The sequence below is a fragment of the Apis cerana genome, linkage group LG11 (genome assembly GCF_029169275.1).
Source record: "Apis cerana isolate GH-2021 linkage group LG11, AcerK_1.0, whole genome shotgun sequence".
Lineage (NCBI taxonomy): Eukaryota > Metazoa > Arthropoda > Insecta > Hymenoptera > Apidae > Apis > Apis cerana.
Window position 1 is genome coordinate 14,682,533 of NC_083862.1, and position 19,787 is coordinate 14,702,319.

At 29.1% G+C, this 19,787-nt stretch overlaps 1 protein-coding gene across 2 annotated transcripts in view; it reads right to left on the reverse strand.

Moving 5' to 3' along the window:
• The window catches only part of LOC107994610 (uncharacterized), a 58,933-nt gene that overhangs the window by 1,678 nt on the left and 37,468 nt on the right, over positions 1–19,787 (reverse strand). For both annotated transcript variants that reach the window (XM_062082338.1, XM_062082339.1), the window contains one exon: positions 12–342. In XM_062082338.1, coding sequence (XP_061938322.1) covers positions 12–342 — 331 coding nt within the window. The remainder of the gene's footprint in view (positions 1–11; positions 343–19,787) is intronic.

Here is a 19,787-nt window from a genome sequence, read left to right on the forward strand (position 1 = left end):
TTTTTCCTTACCTTTTTCTTGAAGACGTTTCGTCGTCCGTTATTCCGACGATAAGATTGCTAGAAACGTTATTCTCTTTGGTGGAGTCATTTAGATATGTGACAACCGGAAGTCCGTAATTTCTTGTCTTTTCGTCTCGGTTCTCACGTTGCAGTCGCCTGACAGCATTATTTATAAGAACCGATCTGCATAGGCTGGCCTCCGGGTCTTCGATTCTCCTCAACTTGCCGGCTGAAATCTTTAACAGACGACGACGTTCTTCTCTTGCACGGTATTTCGCAGAAATCATCGTTGGTCTGCTCCTACGAATCACAAGATCTTCTTCCAATCTCATTTTAGCGTCTGAAACAAAGAGAAAAAGAAAAAAATTATTAATTTTTGAAATTTTATATTATAAATATTTAATAAATTAAATTAAATTAAATTTTCCAATAAAGAGTGTAAAATATTTCGTTTTAAAAAAATAAGCATGCGAATAAACATTCAAAAAATAGCAAATCAATTTTTTTTAAATCTAAAAGAAAGATCATGTTAAATGTTCTAGACAAGGAAAGGAAATGCAGACATAACGGTTTACCGAGAGACGGTAAAAAAGAAAACCATAGAAGCGGTCTAGCGGTACGCAAGTACATATGTATTTACATGTTTGCACAATGCATATTCCATACAAATAATTGATCAAATTCTTTAGTGTTCTTTTCTCTTCTTATATAGTAATCTGATTTCATCGAGTATACATATATCTATTTTTATATACGTCATGAAGCACAACAACGAATTTCTATTCAAGAAATTCTTAAACAAGAAACAAAGTTCAAGGAGAGGAACAATTTCATATTCACAAGGTTATTTATTTTGTTTGTTTTATTTAAACGAATTTGTTAAGTGTTCGTTATCGAGAAAGATATCATTCTAAATTGTCCGTTATCTTTTTTCAACTCATTTGTATCTTGAATGCATCGAAAATGAGAACCGTTGGGAATGAAATAAAAAGAAAGGTTAAAAATTCTTTTTCTTAATATATAATGCGAACCTTAATTCAAATTCGTTCACATACGATCACGTTTGGAAATAATTTTTATTTGAAAAGATTCAATAATTTACTTATAATAATCTCATAATTATCAATTAAAAATTATGAAAATTTTATTTTCCTATTTGATGACTTTGAAATGTAATTAATCACGAATCTCAGATGTTCGATAAAACTATAGGAATTGACGAGAATAAGAATGCGTTCACTAAGTGATAATATATCCAACAAAGAATAAGAGTAATATCCTTGTAATTCTATTACTTGTAATTGAAGCGACATTTATAGTAAGAAATAAAAGTAGCCATTGGATCATGATATCGATCGTAAAATTATTTGACACGAATATGTAATTTGCTTGCAAATTTCTCATCATATATTTTACTTACTATACTTAAATTACTAATATGCTACATTTAATAGTTATCATATGACACATTATATTTTGTATATATTTTGAAATATTTCGTAAAAAAAAAAAAAAAAAAACAAGACAGTAACTCAATCGTTTCGTAACATTCGATTCTATCCAATTAATATCTAATACATAATTGCAAAAAAAGATTTAGTAGATTTATATACACATGTTTTCTTTAGAGTGTACTTAGTTATTAAATGTTCTGATGATATTTTATTGATAAAAAGAATATCAGAAATAACTATTTGTTTAATTATTTTGTATATTTAAATTTAAATTGAATTTATATAAAAGTTCACAAGATGTCAATGATCGTATAAACTTCAAGCATGCGTAAGCGATTAAAAGTGCGTAATATACTATTTATAGAGCGTATATTTTTATATATATATATATATCAAAGTAACGAATTTCTTTAAACGCAAATAATTGAAATTTCCAATATGAATGAATTTTCGACATTTGAGTAAAAATATAAAGATTCAAGAAAATTTCATAATGTAATGTAGATATAATACTTAAGTATTTTTAGAAAATATTTTGTATAATCTTTTCTATTTTAAAAATTGAAATAATCAAAACAAAATATAAATAAAAATAAAATAAAAAAATTGTAAATCAATTTTATATTAATAAAAAATATATAATTTTAATTTTAATTTTAATTTCCTTATTTATTGAAATAACATATAAATATTGTATATAATAGAAATATAATTAAAATTACTTGTTTAAACAGATGTACTTAATAATTAATACTGATGTATTTATTTCATTAATTAAGTACTCGATACTGTACTTTTTACAAATATTTGTGATTTTCCATTTAATAATCTTTTTAATAGAATGATGAATGATGAATGATCTATTTTCAAGTGATTTCCGCGACTACTTGAATCATACGTTCATAGAAATAATTTCGAAAATTACTTGTTCAACTAACCAATAGATGGCTCCTCTGATACTTTCGTGGATTAATAAGATGACCGTTATTGTCGATAAAGGAATTTAAATCTTAATAGTCACGTTGAAAAATTGTACATTTTATATTGCGTGACACTAATTAATAATGATTTTATTATTTCACTAAACGATAATTAGAATAACATTTATTACGAAAAAATCAACTGAATTTTTTATTGCCTTATAAAATTAAAAAATATTTTCACGATTTCTCATCTCTAAAAAAAATTCCTTGACGATTTCTAATAATAAGTATCTAATATGAATACGAGAATTAAATATAGATAATATTTAATAATTATTTCAAAATTATTTAATTAAGTCTTTACATAAAATGAAGAAGACTAATGGTATACAGAAACACGGTTTTACGCTTTAAGTGCACCTAAGCTAACTTTCTCTGTAAAGAAAAAAAACCACCATGGATACACGTTACCTAACCTGTAAAGTCTGTTATAAAGTTGCTGACTCGTGTGCCTCATCCTCTCCCTTCTCTTACCTGTAAATTTACTTGCATGTATGTATATATTCTTCTCCATTTTCTCGCACATCGTATTTTTCCCCCCTTCCTCCACATTTTTTTCGATATAATTTTTTTAAAACAACCTAAATATCAATAAATTAAATTGAAATAATAAAATTTTCTAATTATGAGTTAATTATTAAGTTAATTAAATTAACATATGTTTATCAAAATATAATATGAATTTGTAAAAATAAGTATACGAGAAGATATATGCAATTAAAATTCAATTCATTAATTTTTAATGTTACAAATTTCAATCAAAATATTTAAAAATTAATTTTAAAGAGCAAGCATTAACTTCTAACTTTTAATTTTATTAGATATAATCCAATTTTAACAAAAATCATTTTAAAAAGTAAGCTATTTTTAATGCTTTAATTTTCATCAGACTAATGCAGTGTTTGGCAATTAAACGGAGCTTTGACCTCGACCGGAATTAGATCTATTTAAACGCATCATTTTAAAACACTGATATGCTTAATCTTTTGAGAATCACTGCTCCTTCTCAATATATTATTTCAATTCTTTTTGATTCTATTCAATTTGTTTTTATTTTATCTTTTTTTATAGAGGCATAAAAACTTTAAAAGAATTATCGAAATTGTTTCTAGTAACGGAATTTCTTCGATTGTTATCAAAGTTTTAAAGATAAAGACAAAGGACAAAAATACAACGTATAAACAGAGATATGGAGGTATAACCTCCATATTGAACCGTTCAAAGTAGAAAGCGGTGTATAGGGACGGTCGGGTCAGACACTATTGCTGCCTATATCTATTCCCTGCAGAGGCCTTGAAAGGAATGCGGTTAAAAAGAAATCACCGAACACTTTTACACGCTTATAAATAAACGCGAATACTGAACCAGAGAATGTACATCAATGCTTAATCATTTAATCATTAAATATCATTGATATACATGATACTTATCGTCCGCTTCGGCTCGTTTGCGTGAATTGTTAAGATTATCATCGTTCACTTTATTTTTTCCTCACAATGGGTCACCATAATTTAAACGAGCACACATGTGTCTGTTTTTTTCGTAAATAAAATAATTACAAAATATATTTTCTTTGATGAGTATTTTTCCACTCTTATAAGATATGATGTAATTTTATTACGCAAATAAGAATTAGTTTGTAATCACTTAATAATCTTCTAATCTTTAATTAGTTAATTTGTTCAAGATTAGTACGCTAAAAACATATTTTATACGTATTTTATGCTTTTTTATGGATTGCTAACACATGAAATGCATTTATTAAATGCTAATAAAGATTTAAAATTGGAACAAAACTTTGTTAGAGATCGTTTTTATCATTTTTATATGCAAAATTTCATTTTATTGCTATATAAGAGTGTAAGTTACATATTATTTTGAATATTCATAATAAAATTGATAAACAAGTAACTAATAATTTCACATAAAATTTTTTTTAAATCATAATAACGATATTTTCAGTTTGCAATAATAATAAATACACAATCTTTATGATATATCAAAAAGACAAGTAATACAGTTTAATAATATTGTAAGTCTATAGTTGGAACTCACTTTCGAACTATGTAAAACTGTAATGTCAGGCGTAATATTAAACTTAATACACTTTCCACATTCCTTTGTGTGACATGATTTAAAAAAAAAACAAAAAAAAACACCAAAATATTAAGAATATTTGCAATCACTTGAAGATCACGAAAAAAATTTATTTCGTATAAAATTTTCGTTGTAAAAAAATTAGAATAATTAATAACATAGAATATAAATTTCACACGAGCTTCCGTCGGTGTCCGAAACTGAACTGAGTGTCACGCAGCATATGTACGACGACGACAGACCGACGACAACAAAAGTGTTATCGGGTGTCGCGTGACGTCACGATTGGCCGTGTGACTACATATAATGTACGCATGCGTATACGTCGAACGAACATTATGTATAGATGTTACATATATTATATATCTACATATAATGTTATTTGCAATCAAAAACATTCAATAACGAATTATCATTTTTTTCTTTTTATAAAATTACAAAATTATAGACAAAATATTTTTATTTATTTAGAAATATTAAAAAATATATTTCTTCATTAAATATTTTCTTTTTTAATTATTTTAATTATGTGTTTTGAAATAATACAATTATGCATGTTAAAAATTAAACATTATTTTTTTATATATATTAATATAAAATTATTAACAATATTGTTCAATACTGTTCATTTTATCTTTATTCGAATGCATCGGTGAGCATGTAATCGGAGATAGCGAACAGGTAGCGAGCATATACAAACACATATATACTTTATACCCACGCACACGAATCTCTAGTAAGGATTCTTGATGGAGCTCGTTAATTGTGCCAACGCAAGTACTTTTACTCAACTCGAATAATGAAACAGACGAGTTTCTTTCTTCGAAGAATCCACCAGTATCATCATACACACACATATACATCTTCCGTACAGTGTCGCCTTAAATTTCATCCGAATTAATATACTTTATTTAAATTGAGTTTTATATTTCATTTTGGTGCATATTTGAGTGTTAAATAATGCTATAGAAAAAAAATAATTTTATATTTCACATCTAAGTTAGAATAATCTTATGATCCAGTAATATGAAATAAAAATATTGATTTCATTATTCAATTCGATAGAAATAATATTTTTTTAATGTTTTTAACTATAGATTCTGAAAGTAATTGGATACTAAGGAAATGAATGTCATGATATTCTTTGGGAACAAAGATATGATATTGAGATAATGTGCTCGAGGAACAAAGATTCTTTAAGATCTACATTGATAGAGCCTCGACTCGTGGAAGGCTCGTTTCCATGAAGAACATAGTACCGTTCCCTCGAGCCGTTATACATGTATAGTATGTTTTCCGTTTTTTTTTCTAGTTATTTTTTTTGTTTTTTATAGTTATTTTTGCTCGTAATACGATTGTTACTTTAAAATTTTATAAAATCGTACCATATCTTAATTGACATTTGTAACATAATAAATTAATCAAAAATCATTTAAGATTATGTTTTACAGATTGATTTTTCACATTTCGGAAAATTTTTTTAATTATCATAAATTCTGATGTTAAATAATGCTTATGATGACGGTAGAATTATATCCAAGTAATAAATATGAAAAACAAATACGACTTGAAATATATCATTAGTACTATTACGTATTGTACAAGACACGAGATAAAACATACGAGTCTTAAGCAAAAAAACAAATCCATCCAGTGATACGTTTATTAAGCATATAATAATTATACTGTTTTTTCAATTTTCTTTAAATTATTGATACCGTTTTATAAATTTTACGTCAAAAAAAATATATTAATTTAATATAAAAAAAAAAAATAATAAAATTTTCAATAACTTATTTTTAAATAAATAATTATAATTTTTACATTTTTTAACACTATTTTATATTTTTATAAAAATAACAGTCACAACAAAAATTACTTTCACTTTCGATATTACAAGAACATGTTGCGCAATATTATTTGAATGGTATTTAAAAAACAAAACAAAAGAATACACGATGCAACAGGTTGAAAAATTCAATAGACAAAAAATCCGACGAAAAATTTTGCCGAATTTTTTATCTATGTATGTATGCGAATTGAACGAAACACAAGATTCGGTAACACGAAAACGAGAAATATACGAAAAGAATGTCATCCTTCACTTTCTCCGATTCACTGATTTCACACAACACACCCTAGACTTGATGAATCCGAGAACGGAAATAAATAGACGAGTAAAATACGTCATCTTAAATTCACTCTAATCATTCTAATTTTTTATTATTATTACAACAAGACAAATATACATACATATGTATTATAAATAGTAAATTATTAATTATTTTGCATAATTGAGCTATTTACTGTTTTAAATTTTATATCTTCTTTTAAAATAATATGATACTTAGTATTAATTAAATTAAATAAAATCAACTGCAATGGAAAATCAATAATACATCAAGGAAAAAATAATTATATAACAATTTTTTCATTAACATCAATTGATTGTACAATATTGATTACCGAGATTTGTACAATAAAAGATTTTCTCTTATGTAATATATAAAAGAGTATTATAATGATTATTACACGTGTCTATTACAACACAGTACGGATCATCGTTCTGTAGACATAACTCGTTGCTCATAGGCTAATTCTGTTTCACTTATATAAATAAGTATTACATACATAAATATCATATATTGTTCAAAAAAAACTTACAAACATGATACAGATACAGATATTAGAAACTTGATTGCTTCTGATAGATTTAAAACAATTATAAAATTAAGCATTCATATTGCTTTTAAAGTCTTGTACTACAAAATAAATTGGAGAATAGATGAGTAAGAGAATAAAATATATATATTTTTTATAATTCTGTGTCATCTCAAAGGATTTCCTTTCAGCAATAGATAAATAAGTTATATGTAATATGTTAGTATTTCGTTGATTCTAGTTTTTAAGTTTGACCAAACAGTTTTCGAATTTCTTGTCCGTAGAAACTGGCTTGTACCGTAACTTTATAAATTTCGCTTGGAACGCAATGAAGCACGCCGAGTTGTACGCGGCGCAATATTCCAGCGGCCTCGAATTTCACGTAGTAGGGAACATTAACGACCGTAAGCTTACTTTGTTGCCCACAGCTTGCTGCGCGCCATAAAGCCACATCAATACACGGCAATCACGCTAAGAGCAGATGTTATCCCTACCATTGCTGCCACTTTTGTAGACTCGAGTCGGAGATCGGTCGTGGTAGGGATGGATCGGCTCGTGTCGCCGATATTCGGCTATCTCATTAATAGTGCATTTATACAAATTTTTTATTTTATATTTTAATACTTCGTACCAAAGTATACAACTATACAAAAGATATTTTCTTTCAAATTTTTTATCTGATCTAAAAATAGAATATATAATTTCTTTTCATCATTTACTTTGAATTATAAAAATAAGATCCCAAAGATGTAAATAATTACGTCATTATTTAAAATTAATTTATGTTTATATTATGTTCACATAAGTATGAATAAGTAACTATTTTTTCTGTATATCACGATTGCCAATAAATGTAGCAAGAAGATTCAATGAATCTTCCATAGGAGGTATACTAATAGGAACTACGGCCCTGACACGTGTTTTGTGCCACGTACATACGTCACTGAATACGTATATGCCAACTGATTGTAGCATGTGTGAGTATTCCGGTAGTCTCTCGATGGAGGGGACATGATACTGCTAGTGGTGGGGATAGAGTCTAGTGTGTATCGATAGAGAGTGAGGACAACAGCATCGTCAGTGTAGGTAGACGCGTGACGTCATGCGTTCCACCAGCTGGTGGAAGACGCAGCACTCTCCTTGTTGCCATGCCCGTGTTTTTGTTGCGATAACACCAGAGGAAAAGCTTGTGTGCATTTGTGGTATCTATAAACTTTCGAAATCTGTGTTAAATCAGTGTCATTCAAAGGTGCAAGTGTATTTTAGAACATCGCGTCAATCCAAAAAATTTTATTCAAACTTTGAATGAATATTATATCATAATTAAATATTCAAGTTGATTAAAATGTTTTATAATTAATTAATATTAAATTTTTACGTATATCGATAATATTTACTTTTCATAGCGTCATATTCATTGATAAAAGAATATCAAATTATAAAAGAGGAAAATATTTGTCACTGTTAAGATTATTCTTGATCATTCTCTATTTCTAATCAAGTGTACTCGCGTATGCGTCAAACATATCTATATACATCTGGTATATTCAATCGTGATTATTCCAATTTCAAGAATCAAGCTTTCTAAGCATTATATGTTCATCGTTAACAATTCATCTAATACGTTTTGTCAGGATTTTATATAATGACATTCTAAAATATAATGATTATTATTAAATTTTTATTTAATAATTCTTATAACATGAGGAAATAAATGACACTTAGCAGATATTTGATCTCCATGCATTGTTTCAGAAACGAATGTCGTTTCAGTCACGAATCGATTCAATTTTCGTAAAAGTTTCGTTTTCATAAAAATAATGTTTTCTAATTTTTCTTTGAAAATATTCAATACCTGTAATGAAAGAAATATCAAAATAAAAATTAATAAATAATTAATAAAACTCCATTTATCAAAATTATTATAAATTAGAGATGAAAAAGAAAAAAAATTATATTTCGAATCAAATTTTATAATAGGAAAAGAATGTTAAAACAATCAGGAAAAAAAAATTCATTCTAGCGATAAATATTTTAAAAATATATTAACGATATAAACATATGTATGCATAATTTCTTTGAAGAAATGTATGGAAATGTATATAAATGTAACGTAAGTAAAATATTAGTAATTACGTGGTATAATAATTGATACGTATAAACGTCAATAACTAATAGTAACAGCATTTAGTAAATAGCATTTATATTTGTTATCAGAAAAAAAATATATATATATAAATGAAATGTAAAAGTATATTTTATAATTAATATAAAAATTACTTGTAACAATAACTATTTTTATGAGTAACTTGCGGAAAGTTAGCAACAAAAAATTGAAAATCAAGATTCTATGAGTGAAACCCAGTCATCATTCTCCTGAAATTTCGATTAACGTTGCGTTTGCAGCGCCACTTGTGTACAAATCCGGTACTTCTCTTGGCTCGAAACTCATTCCAGAAGTGAACGAACGGATGCGCATATACACGTATATTCCTCTATTATCGTCTGTATGGTAACAGGTGCGTTTATATTGGTTATTAACTATTTTTTATAAATCAACGCAATTACAAATAAAAAAATTCATTTCGAAAAAAAAAAGAATTTTAGTCAGATTTATTTTCATCAATAACTTTTTTTGTTAATTTAAATTAATTTTCATCTGTATATATTATGCATATATTATACAGAGTAAAGATGATTTATAAAAGAAAGTGATTCAATTTGATGCAATATCGATAAATGATATAAATGACATTCAACATCTTATTGAATCGAACTGCGCAATCCGTGACTATTGACCACTGATTACGCGCACATGCGGCCCGACCTAAACGCACCTTAAGAATACATTCACCGCTCCACTATTTTCGTCTATGTATTCACCATAGAATGAGATCAGTGCGCTAAATTTACTACGGATCCCTCTCTTTACGCGCTGGAATGTTATCCTCTCTTTGTTTCTCTTTGCATGTACGCTATGCACATTGGATGTTGCATGGCTTTCATCGTTAAATAGATCCGTTTTAAATCGCATAAACGTTCTCATTTTGAAATCGATTTGTCAAGGTTATATTTATTCTATATCTCCTTATTATAAAAATATATAATAAAAAACTAATAAAAAAAGTTTGCATTGTTTATTATAATATATTGTTTTGAAGTTCTTGAAAATAATTGTAATTTTAGCATGTGTTTGCAAACATATATACTTAAAACAGTTGGCTCATCGTGTATTATATTGCACACGACGAATCATGGGAAAACACGTTAGTTTGCCAACAACGTATTTATTAACGGATCGCATAGTGACATTTTGACAATATAATAAATCAATATTGATTTCACATTTGCATGATCTTTGTCGTGTTAAAATAAATCATTTTAAATTTTAAATATATATCAATAAATATCAAATAAATATATAATAGTTTTTTTTAATAATATCAAGAAAAAAATTTTTTGTAGATACTAACAATTAAACAACAAAGTTTTATTAAAACTTATCGTATTAAAAATATTATATTTATTTAATTATTAAAATTATTATTTTTAATAATTAAAATATTTCATTTAATCTAGTATGCATAAATATTTAAATATCGAAAAATATAGATGTTTTTAAATGAGTCTAAAAACGAAAGGCAACTTTCTCGGGGGAAAAAGTATTTGTGTGTGTGTGTGTGTGTGTGTGTGTGTGTGTGTGTGTGTGTGTGTCTTTGGTTGCTGAAAAAGATGCTTGAGTATAGGGTGTTAAATACGCGCACGTGCGAGCTAACGAATTCAGTATGCGTGCGGTTAAGTGTGTATCGTCAGACCGTTTGCATGGATAAGGCTCAGTAACTGCGCTTACGAAAACAAAACAGGGTTTACGGCACGTTCCATCAAGATACGAGAAGAGACACACAGAGTTACTTTTCTTTTTTTTCTCCCAACAGAACTATCAGTTATATATTCAAGAAGGGAATTTATATTACCGACTGGTGTTTAAGTGAACATGATTGAATCGCCAACTGTTTACGTAAAAATCGTTGAACGGTATGAGAAAACGCGATGCGTAATCGATAAAAATTCAAAGAGAATATCATGCGTATATACAGTGTATATATAGAAACGTGCCTTTAGTAATCGAATCGGTCGGTAAAAAGGAACAAAAGCAGCCTTTTTTTTCTTAGCACGTTACTTTTGTATCAACTTGCGTATCGTGTGTATCGATCTATTACTATTTTGTTGGTGTGTATATGTTTGATTGTATGTATGTAACTGAACGGATTGTATTATATTACGCATTGTGTTTAAATAAGAAGGAAATGTACGAGGAACGTTTTCACAATTAGAAGGAAAATAATCATCAAAAACATAAAATACGAAAAGCTTTTTTTGATGATATAATAAATTGAAAATTCATATGGATTCTTTATAGGAAAAAAAAGAAAAATAAATAAATAAATAAATAGGAAATAAAATTTAAAAAAAGGCCTTCGAAATAATATTTCAACAAAATTGTTTAAAACTCGATAAAACGGTTAGCTTGAAATGATCGTTACGGTTGATCTGTTGCATTTCGAGGGCCTGTCGCGAATATATACCTTCGTCGAATGTAATTTCCTGTGAATTCGATTGCGAATTAACCGATATTGCTTTTCGAACTTACAGTCGCAGATGAAAATTCGAGAAATCGATTAATCATTAAAAATGTTTTGAAAACACTGAATTTTACTCTTCCCTTTTAATTATAATTTTATTTTATATTTAAAATATTATTTGAAGTAAATATTTTTTTATATTTCGATAAATTATGTTAATTATTAAGCTATCTATTTATGATTTTTTTAGCATAATTTAGAAAGTAATATCAAAAAGATACATATGTATATCTTACAGCATAAATTCAAAGAATGAAATGTTCTTCGCAACTATTGCATGGAGTACTGAGAAGCCATTCGATGATGGAACTATGCCAACTAATCCATTTCTTGACGATTTTATTCGAAAGAATAACAATGTCGGAAACAATGATAATAAAATTTTTTCAAATAGACACGGTATATTTTTCAGGTCATTGTTTTCTCTTTATTTCGTTTGATTACAATTATTATCTAAATAATTGGCCAAATTTACGTATAAATAAATAACTATAACTTTTATAAATAATATTTTTAACAATAGTTTGTTTTAATAATAAAAAGGTGTAATCAGATATTATGTCAATGTTAATTCAAAATCAATCATACGAACAAAATTTATATTTCGAAATCAATATCTTTCGTGAAAGTCGTGGAATCGTACATATATTTCACTTCGTGACACAATTATGATAATTTATATTATTTTTTGGATAATTCTTTACACGATTCATAAACTGACTTTCAGAGAGGAATAAAAACATAAAAAAATGATCGATTTAAAGAAAAAAGAAATTTTATTTCTTCTTTTTATACTATCTTATCAAAAAAAAATTTTGTCTAACCTCTTCAGCGTTTGACGGACCAACGAACTTTTAATTTCGTGAAAACCTCATATTAAAACTTCGTTTAAATTTTACTCTATCGATAAATCGTACATATGAAAGAAATAGCAATTCAAATTATCGGAAATAAACTTAAAGACAAGATATACATATATAACTCTTTGAAACGATTCTAACAGATATTTGATAACACATATTATTTCTATTCAAGTTTATTATTATATTAAATCAATAACACAACACGTGACAATCTCGTATATGAGATTTTTAGCATGACACTAATTGAGCTACGTTGATATTGGATTCAGTCCAGAATCATAACAATCATCTTGGCGACAACTTTCTAGAATCTCTGACATGATACAATTAATTTGTATTTCACCATGTTACAAATACCGAGGAATTAGTAAAAGTGACCAAACGTCACGATAGAATCATGCGCGAACTCGTCGCACCAAGTCCCAATCGGCAATCGATAATCTCTTAAGAAATTAATACAGGTTTATTTTGTCTACATTGCTGAACTTTAGATTAAATTTAATACAATAAACAAATTGAGAGTCACACTTATTAACTTCTATCATTAAATTTTTCATTAGAATCATTTTTTTTTTTTCAGTCTTTCACTTTAAAATAAATGAGTTTACCTTATCGACTGGATCGTTAAAATATCTAAGTAACCTCTTATATATATAAAAAAAAAAAAAAATCAAAATATCACCGTTAAGTACGTTTTAACTCGAAATTAATTTTAATTCAATTTAAATGAAGTTAACTTTGAAACAAAATAATCCTTCCAGTTATTACGGCAATATTAGAGAAATTTGTAATTCATAATTTTTATAATTTGTTGAATGATTAACTGATCCTTGGATAGAAAAAAGAATCATGACAGCAGAAAAAGGAAGGTAGGTAAGTAAGTACTAGGTTGAACACTACTTGGAGCGGCCCACTTTCTTTACTTTCACACTGCCGCCGTTCTTCTTTCGACGCGCTTACTCTACTCAGCCTTTGTAACTCGACGACGAGAAACGGCCTATGGCGGACGTGCACGCTTGCCGTTCGTGCACACGCATTGCACACACATGCGCGTGCTCACGAATAACTACTACTACCACTGTATAGAGCTGTCACGGCAGGCATGTATGACCGTTCGCGACATGCAAGAGTAGCATCGAACAATTTCTAACGGGTTTTCGTTCCTTCGCATCCCAGAGTCAAAAGAATACGCCGCAATGGATTTTTTATGCTTTGAGGCAATTTTTATTCCTTCAATAACACAGAGATATATTTATAATATAATCTTTTTAAATTCGGTAATTTCCTCTTTTACTAATTGAAAGATAACATGGATGGAAAAATCAAATATCTGATAAATGTGCAAATAATATTTCGTTTCTCGTTTTTTTTATCGATTCGATAATTTAATTTGTTTTGTATTATTGTTTTGTAAGGCGATAAAATGCTTCCAAATTACGAACATTTTTGTACGATTATACAACACACTTATCGCTACAATCTATGATATAACTATGCCACCCTCTACGTTAATATGTGCGTAAGTTTCAATCGCGGAAGGAATCGATATGCAAATAAAAGGAGTTGTGCTCGAGACTTGGTTGAAAAACTATTATAATGGTGCTCGTTAATCATACGCGAAATAAATGTAAAGCATCGTCAATCGTTATTGAACATCCTCGGTTCGATGCAAAATATCTTTGGTTAGAATGATCAAAAGAAATGCGATCTGTTTGCGATTACTTCTATTCGTGAACGAATATTAATAATGATCACATAGAAAATATTTATCTACAATACATGTATTCAATGTATGAATAATACATTGTTAAAAAAAATTTATACAATTATAAATCATCATCAATTTTGAAAAATATTTTCTTCGATATACAAAAAATATACCAGTCAATGAAGGATTTATTATCTATGAATAAGTATACGTAAGTATAAGTAAGATATAATAAGCCGATGTCGAAATGAAATTTTTTGTACCATTAATTGCATTATCCGGTTATTGTTCTTTTGTAAGTTACTTATACGATTAGATGCCCTTTCATAAGTCACTTTGTAATTCAACGCAGATCTGATATGCGCGATAATACCTTTGTTTAGAGTTTAGATCGTCGTTTCTATGTGCACACAGAAAGAGAAACGAGGTTTGCATGTGTTCCCTAGTCAAACAGATGCGTCGCATAGCCCTATGAAAGTAACTATATGCTCTCGACCAGGACGTAAATAGTTACGAGCCTCTTGCCGTAGAATTTTAAAGCGGAGTTAACGTCTGCTTCGCTCTGTGATACATTTCATCCAATATCCAACGCATTTAGCAAGTTCCAGAGCTGATTTTTACATACAGATCCCCTTATTGGTCACAATTTGTGTTTTAGTTCTTAACCAATCATACATCGCGATTAAATATATAACGACTCTTTGAATCGATGATTGGCTTAGGCGATAGGCGATTTTCGCGCCCTCTGTAAAGCACTTTTAAAATGAGAAAATAATTCTGGCTAGCATGGATCAACTTTCAATCGAATATTTCGACTATAGTTTAATTTTAGACGTTTGGATAGAAAATATTTATAATATGCAATATTGAATCTTAGAGATATTATGGCACCGTGATTATGATGCTTCGACTATGCAGTAAATGTTCGATACATTATCTAAACGGTAGGATATGTATGTTGAGGTTAGTATTGGATGTCGCAAGGGACCGTCTTGGTAGAGTCGTAAATAGTTACGTCGATGCTGTCGTTGAATTTTAAGTCGGGGGGGAACACGCATGACCGACCAGATGATACATAACACGTAGAATAATGTAGATTAGCTGCGGCAGGAGGCTACAAATGTAACTTTAATCTCTCGGTTAAAACCGATGTCTATGTAAAATTTTTCTATTATTTTTTAAAATATTTCTTTCAATATTTTCTTAACAATTATTTGCTATTAAACAAAGGAAGAAATTATTTGATTTTATTTATAACTTTGTAATCAATTGATAACGAAAATTAATTGATATATTTAATTGAAACAAAAAAAAAATTGTATAAAGAATTACCTGCATATTTTATAACATTTTATTTGTTATAAAAACTCTATTTTTTATTACATTACTTTATATTTCTTTAATCGTATAATTTTTTCTTTATTTAAAAGAGAGCGTGTGGGCAGTTATATCCGAATCGTCCTTGAATATACATATATAAGTAAGAAGACAAGGCGCGAACCAGTAAGAAGAATATGATATAAAGGGATCTTAAGGATTTTGATATGTTTTCGCGAGAAAAGTCAGTAATAATTAGCTAATGATATTAAAAATAAAATAAAATTCAATTATTGATAAATTAAAAATATTTAAATAAAATTGTTTTTATCATTTATTCTTTCGTTTTATTATTTATAGAATTAATAATTGATTTATATATAGTAAAATTTTATAATCTGAAATAGATTTGTACAGTTCAAGTGATACTGTTAGTCTGTTACCGATCGAAGGTTAATGCGGTTCTCGCGATAATAACTCGATATGTTTTCTGTTCATAAATTTGTGCGCATATGTTACGTTGTTTAAAAGAAAGAGAAGGAACGAAGTCAGACTAAAACCACAGTAACATGAGAAGAATCGCATAAAAGCAATCTATTTTAATTTTATTAATACTTTCCAAATTAAATGTTTAATCTTGCATGAATATGTGAAAAAAATTTAGAAAAATATCATTGAATCATTATTCATTTTTTCATATAGTCTATTTTTATTAAATAAAAAAAATTCTTTATTTCTTTATTTTTTTTTATTTTTCTGCTTTATATTTTTTTTTATTATTAGTTTAAGCATATTTTCATTAAAATTAAATATTATTAAAAGAATTTGAAATAAAATTCATTCTAAGATTAATAATTTTCATTTAATTTAATAAATACCTTTAGCTTTAGTTGGAAATAAATGTATGTTAAAAAATGGATAAGATACACAGATTGGCTCCATCATACGTTACGACTCTAAAGTATACAAAATCGATAGTGGCTAAGCAATCCACTTAATGGCATTCCCTAAGCAGCCGCTGAACGTGATAAATCGAAGGCTATGGACTATTTAGATATGCCGTAACAATATATTGAACCGTTGCTACAATATTAGATAGAAGACAGATTAAACATCGGATAATATTTTGATCTCACTCACAAAATGAATTACTATTTATATATATACAATCTACTTAATATTTTTATATGTAATATATAAATAATTCATCAAAAACATGTGTCTTGATAAAATAATTGATATATTGTAGATTTTTCGTATTGATATATATTTACGAAAAAAATATTTTTATTATACAATTTTAATCTTAAGCCTGCATCGTTCTCGTTATTTTGTTCCAATAATATTACATCCCTGATACTACAAACAAAATATATATATCATTCCATTTTCAAATTTATTCCTTGAATCGAAAAGATCGAAAGAAAGAAGTTCATTAATCCTCAAGAGTAACACCCACACAAAAAAATTCAAGGTGCCAACGTTTATCCCCGGATTACGTTAGCGATTGATAATAGATGCTGTGTCATAAGCATAAGCGCATAATATCGGTACTTATTCATCACAAGATCGTCACGCGCTATATTCGACGCGACAAGGGAGGAAAAAAACAAGTCTTGTAGAGGGGTAAGGAACGAAGGTGGGGATAGAGAGTACGTGAACAAATAGGTGACGTGCGTAGATGGAGGTTGCTCAACTTGACATCGCTTTCGTGACGTCATATAAAATCACTTTACCTCGAGACGAAATCAACTTGTCGTTGCTGTTCACACGTCGATGATAGAGATGAAGAAAGCGAGAGAAAGAGCTGAAGAGAACACTGAGATCCACAAAGAAAGGAGTGAAGAGACAGAGAAGAGAGACTTCAAGAGGAGACAGTCTTCGCAAACCTCACTCACTTCCACCGACTGGCAAAGGACTCGCTTCTTTGTTCTTCCTTCCTACTCTCGCAGGCACTCTCAACTTTACCACACACTCGGCTGACTAACGGAACGAAGTTAATCGGAGCACGTTAGACTTGGCGTCCCTTCGTCACTGCTGTCACTACACTATTAGTATATATGTATATGTATATATATATAAATATCAGTCATAACATAATGTTTCGATAGATCACTACTGATTGCACTCGGTATATTCGTACACGACACATTAACCCTTTCTACGTGAGACGATTGACGGACGAAATAGGAAGGAAAGTTGCGTGTATTATACAATACACGTATATAAATGTATATGTATATCTCTTGCCGGTTGTATACACACACTTACGCACATACGTATGTATGAAAGAAGAAGAAAACACTGTGAACGTATTTCGTGTTGTACGTATCGAATAGCTCTCGCCCGACGTTCGTTCGCAAGCGAGGCCAGTGCACGACTGAGCGCGTATGCGAGCCGACACCGGCCGAGCGTGTGGCTCGCGTTGCGGAGATACCCGACCGAACGTCGTACCGCTACGACACGAGTTCCGAGTCCTTTTTCCCCCACCAAGCTTACTCACTCTCATCGTCACCCCTCTGCCCTCTCGACCACTCGCCCATCCTCTACGATTTCTCGTCTCCTCGCCGTTCTGGTCCCCTTTGTATCTTCTGCTTAAACTCGTACACATCCTTCGGTATACAAGTTATATATGCACATATACATTGCAATATTTGTCCTACGATGAACTTCGTCACTGAACGCCTATACTGGAATAAATACTATTTTTTTCTCATGGAAGATTTATCGCTTTTGACAATTATTGAAGAAGTATGGAGTATAGGTTTGATTAAATAAACGAAAGGGGAATTTTAAATGATTCACGTTCAATTTATGATTTTTTATATATGTATATCTCAAATTAATGAATTTTCATATTGTAATATGCACGGAATGAATCGTAATCTATATTTAATCACAAGAATTAATCGCAATAATTCAAGAATTTCTTGAAATTACTTACGATCGAAAAATTATCCTTATTACTTTCGTCAAAATATTCGGAAAGAAAGCAATGATTTCCACGATGAATATGAGCACGCAGGCAGAACCAGTGAACCAAATGAACTGTCCGACTGGTTAGGTGCTTTGCGTTTGATTTAATGGTAGATAGGAAGAGTACATTATACCGAGGAATTTAGTAGATGTATGCGCGTGTAAGTACCGTAATGCGATATGATAATGCGCCGTGCGCTTTTGTACGAACGTCCACGTGAAATATTGTAGTGCGCGCGCGTGCACACAACCATCCATCGTATACAAACAGGAAAAAATTTTCTATTCATGTATCAAAATGTTAAACTTGTCCTTTAGCCTTTTGTTTGAGAACGTCGTTTCGCCGAAGTTTACCCCATAGTTAAATCAGTTTTTAACAGCGAATTCTTGCTTCCATTTCTCCAATTATTCGGTTAATTCGATTTATTCATATTCATTCATTGCCCGGTTCTAATTCAATAGCCGATTTTCAGCATGTCTAACGATATTACATTCTTATTTAAACAATATTAAAATAGTAAATAAATATATTGAAAAATCATTTTATTTTATTTATAAAAATGTAGTTAATAAAATTTAATATAATAAAATTAAGCATATTATTACATTTACATTTAATCTATGATCAAAGCGAAAATGTAACAATGAATGTTTCGAATTTTCTATTTTCTGTCACACATTAACTATTCCTTTCCTTTCACCAAGTAAAAGTAAATAATTTTAATAATCAGATTATTTATTTATTTATTTATTTTTGGTTACACTATATATGTACGCGCACATTCGAATATAATGGAACTCAGATCTTCCCGCTTTTCTCGGCTTTGATGTAATCTAATGAGAGTATCCAGCAAGAACTTGGCGACTGCCATCAACCGGTACCATCTACAGAACAGCAAAGGAGGGGTGATAGAGAACAGCACGAGGGGAGGGGGAAAGAACGAGAGGGTTAAGAGCACTTTTGCGGCGAGTCGGAGATGCCCCGTGTGTGTTTTCTTGCCAGGTTTTAAAGAGGCCGTTACGTAAAAGCAACGAAGAAAAGATGACTCCTGTAGGATGTCTTTTTTTCTTATTTTTCTTTTT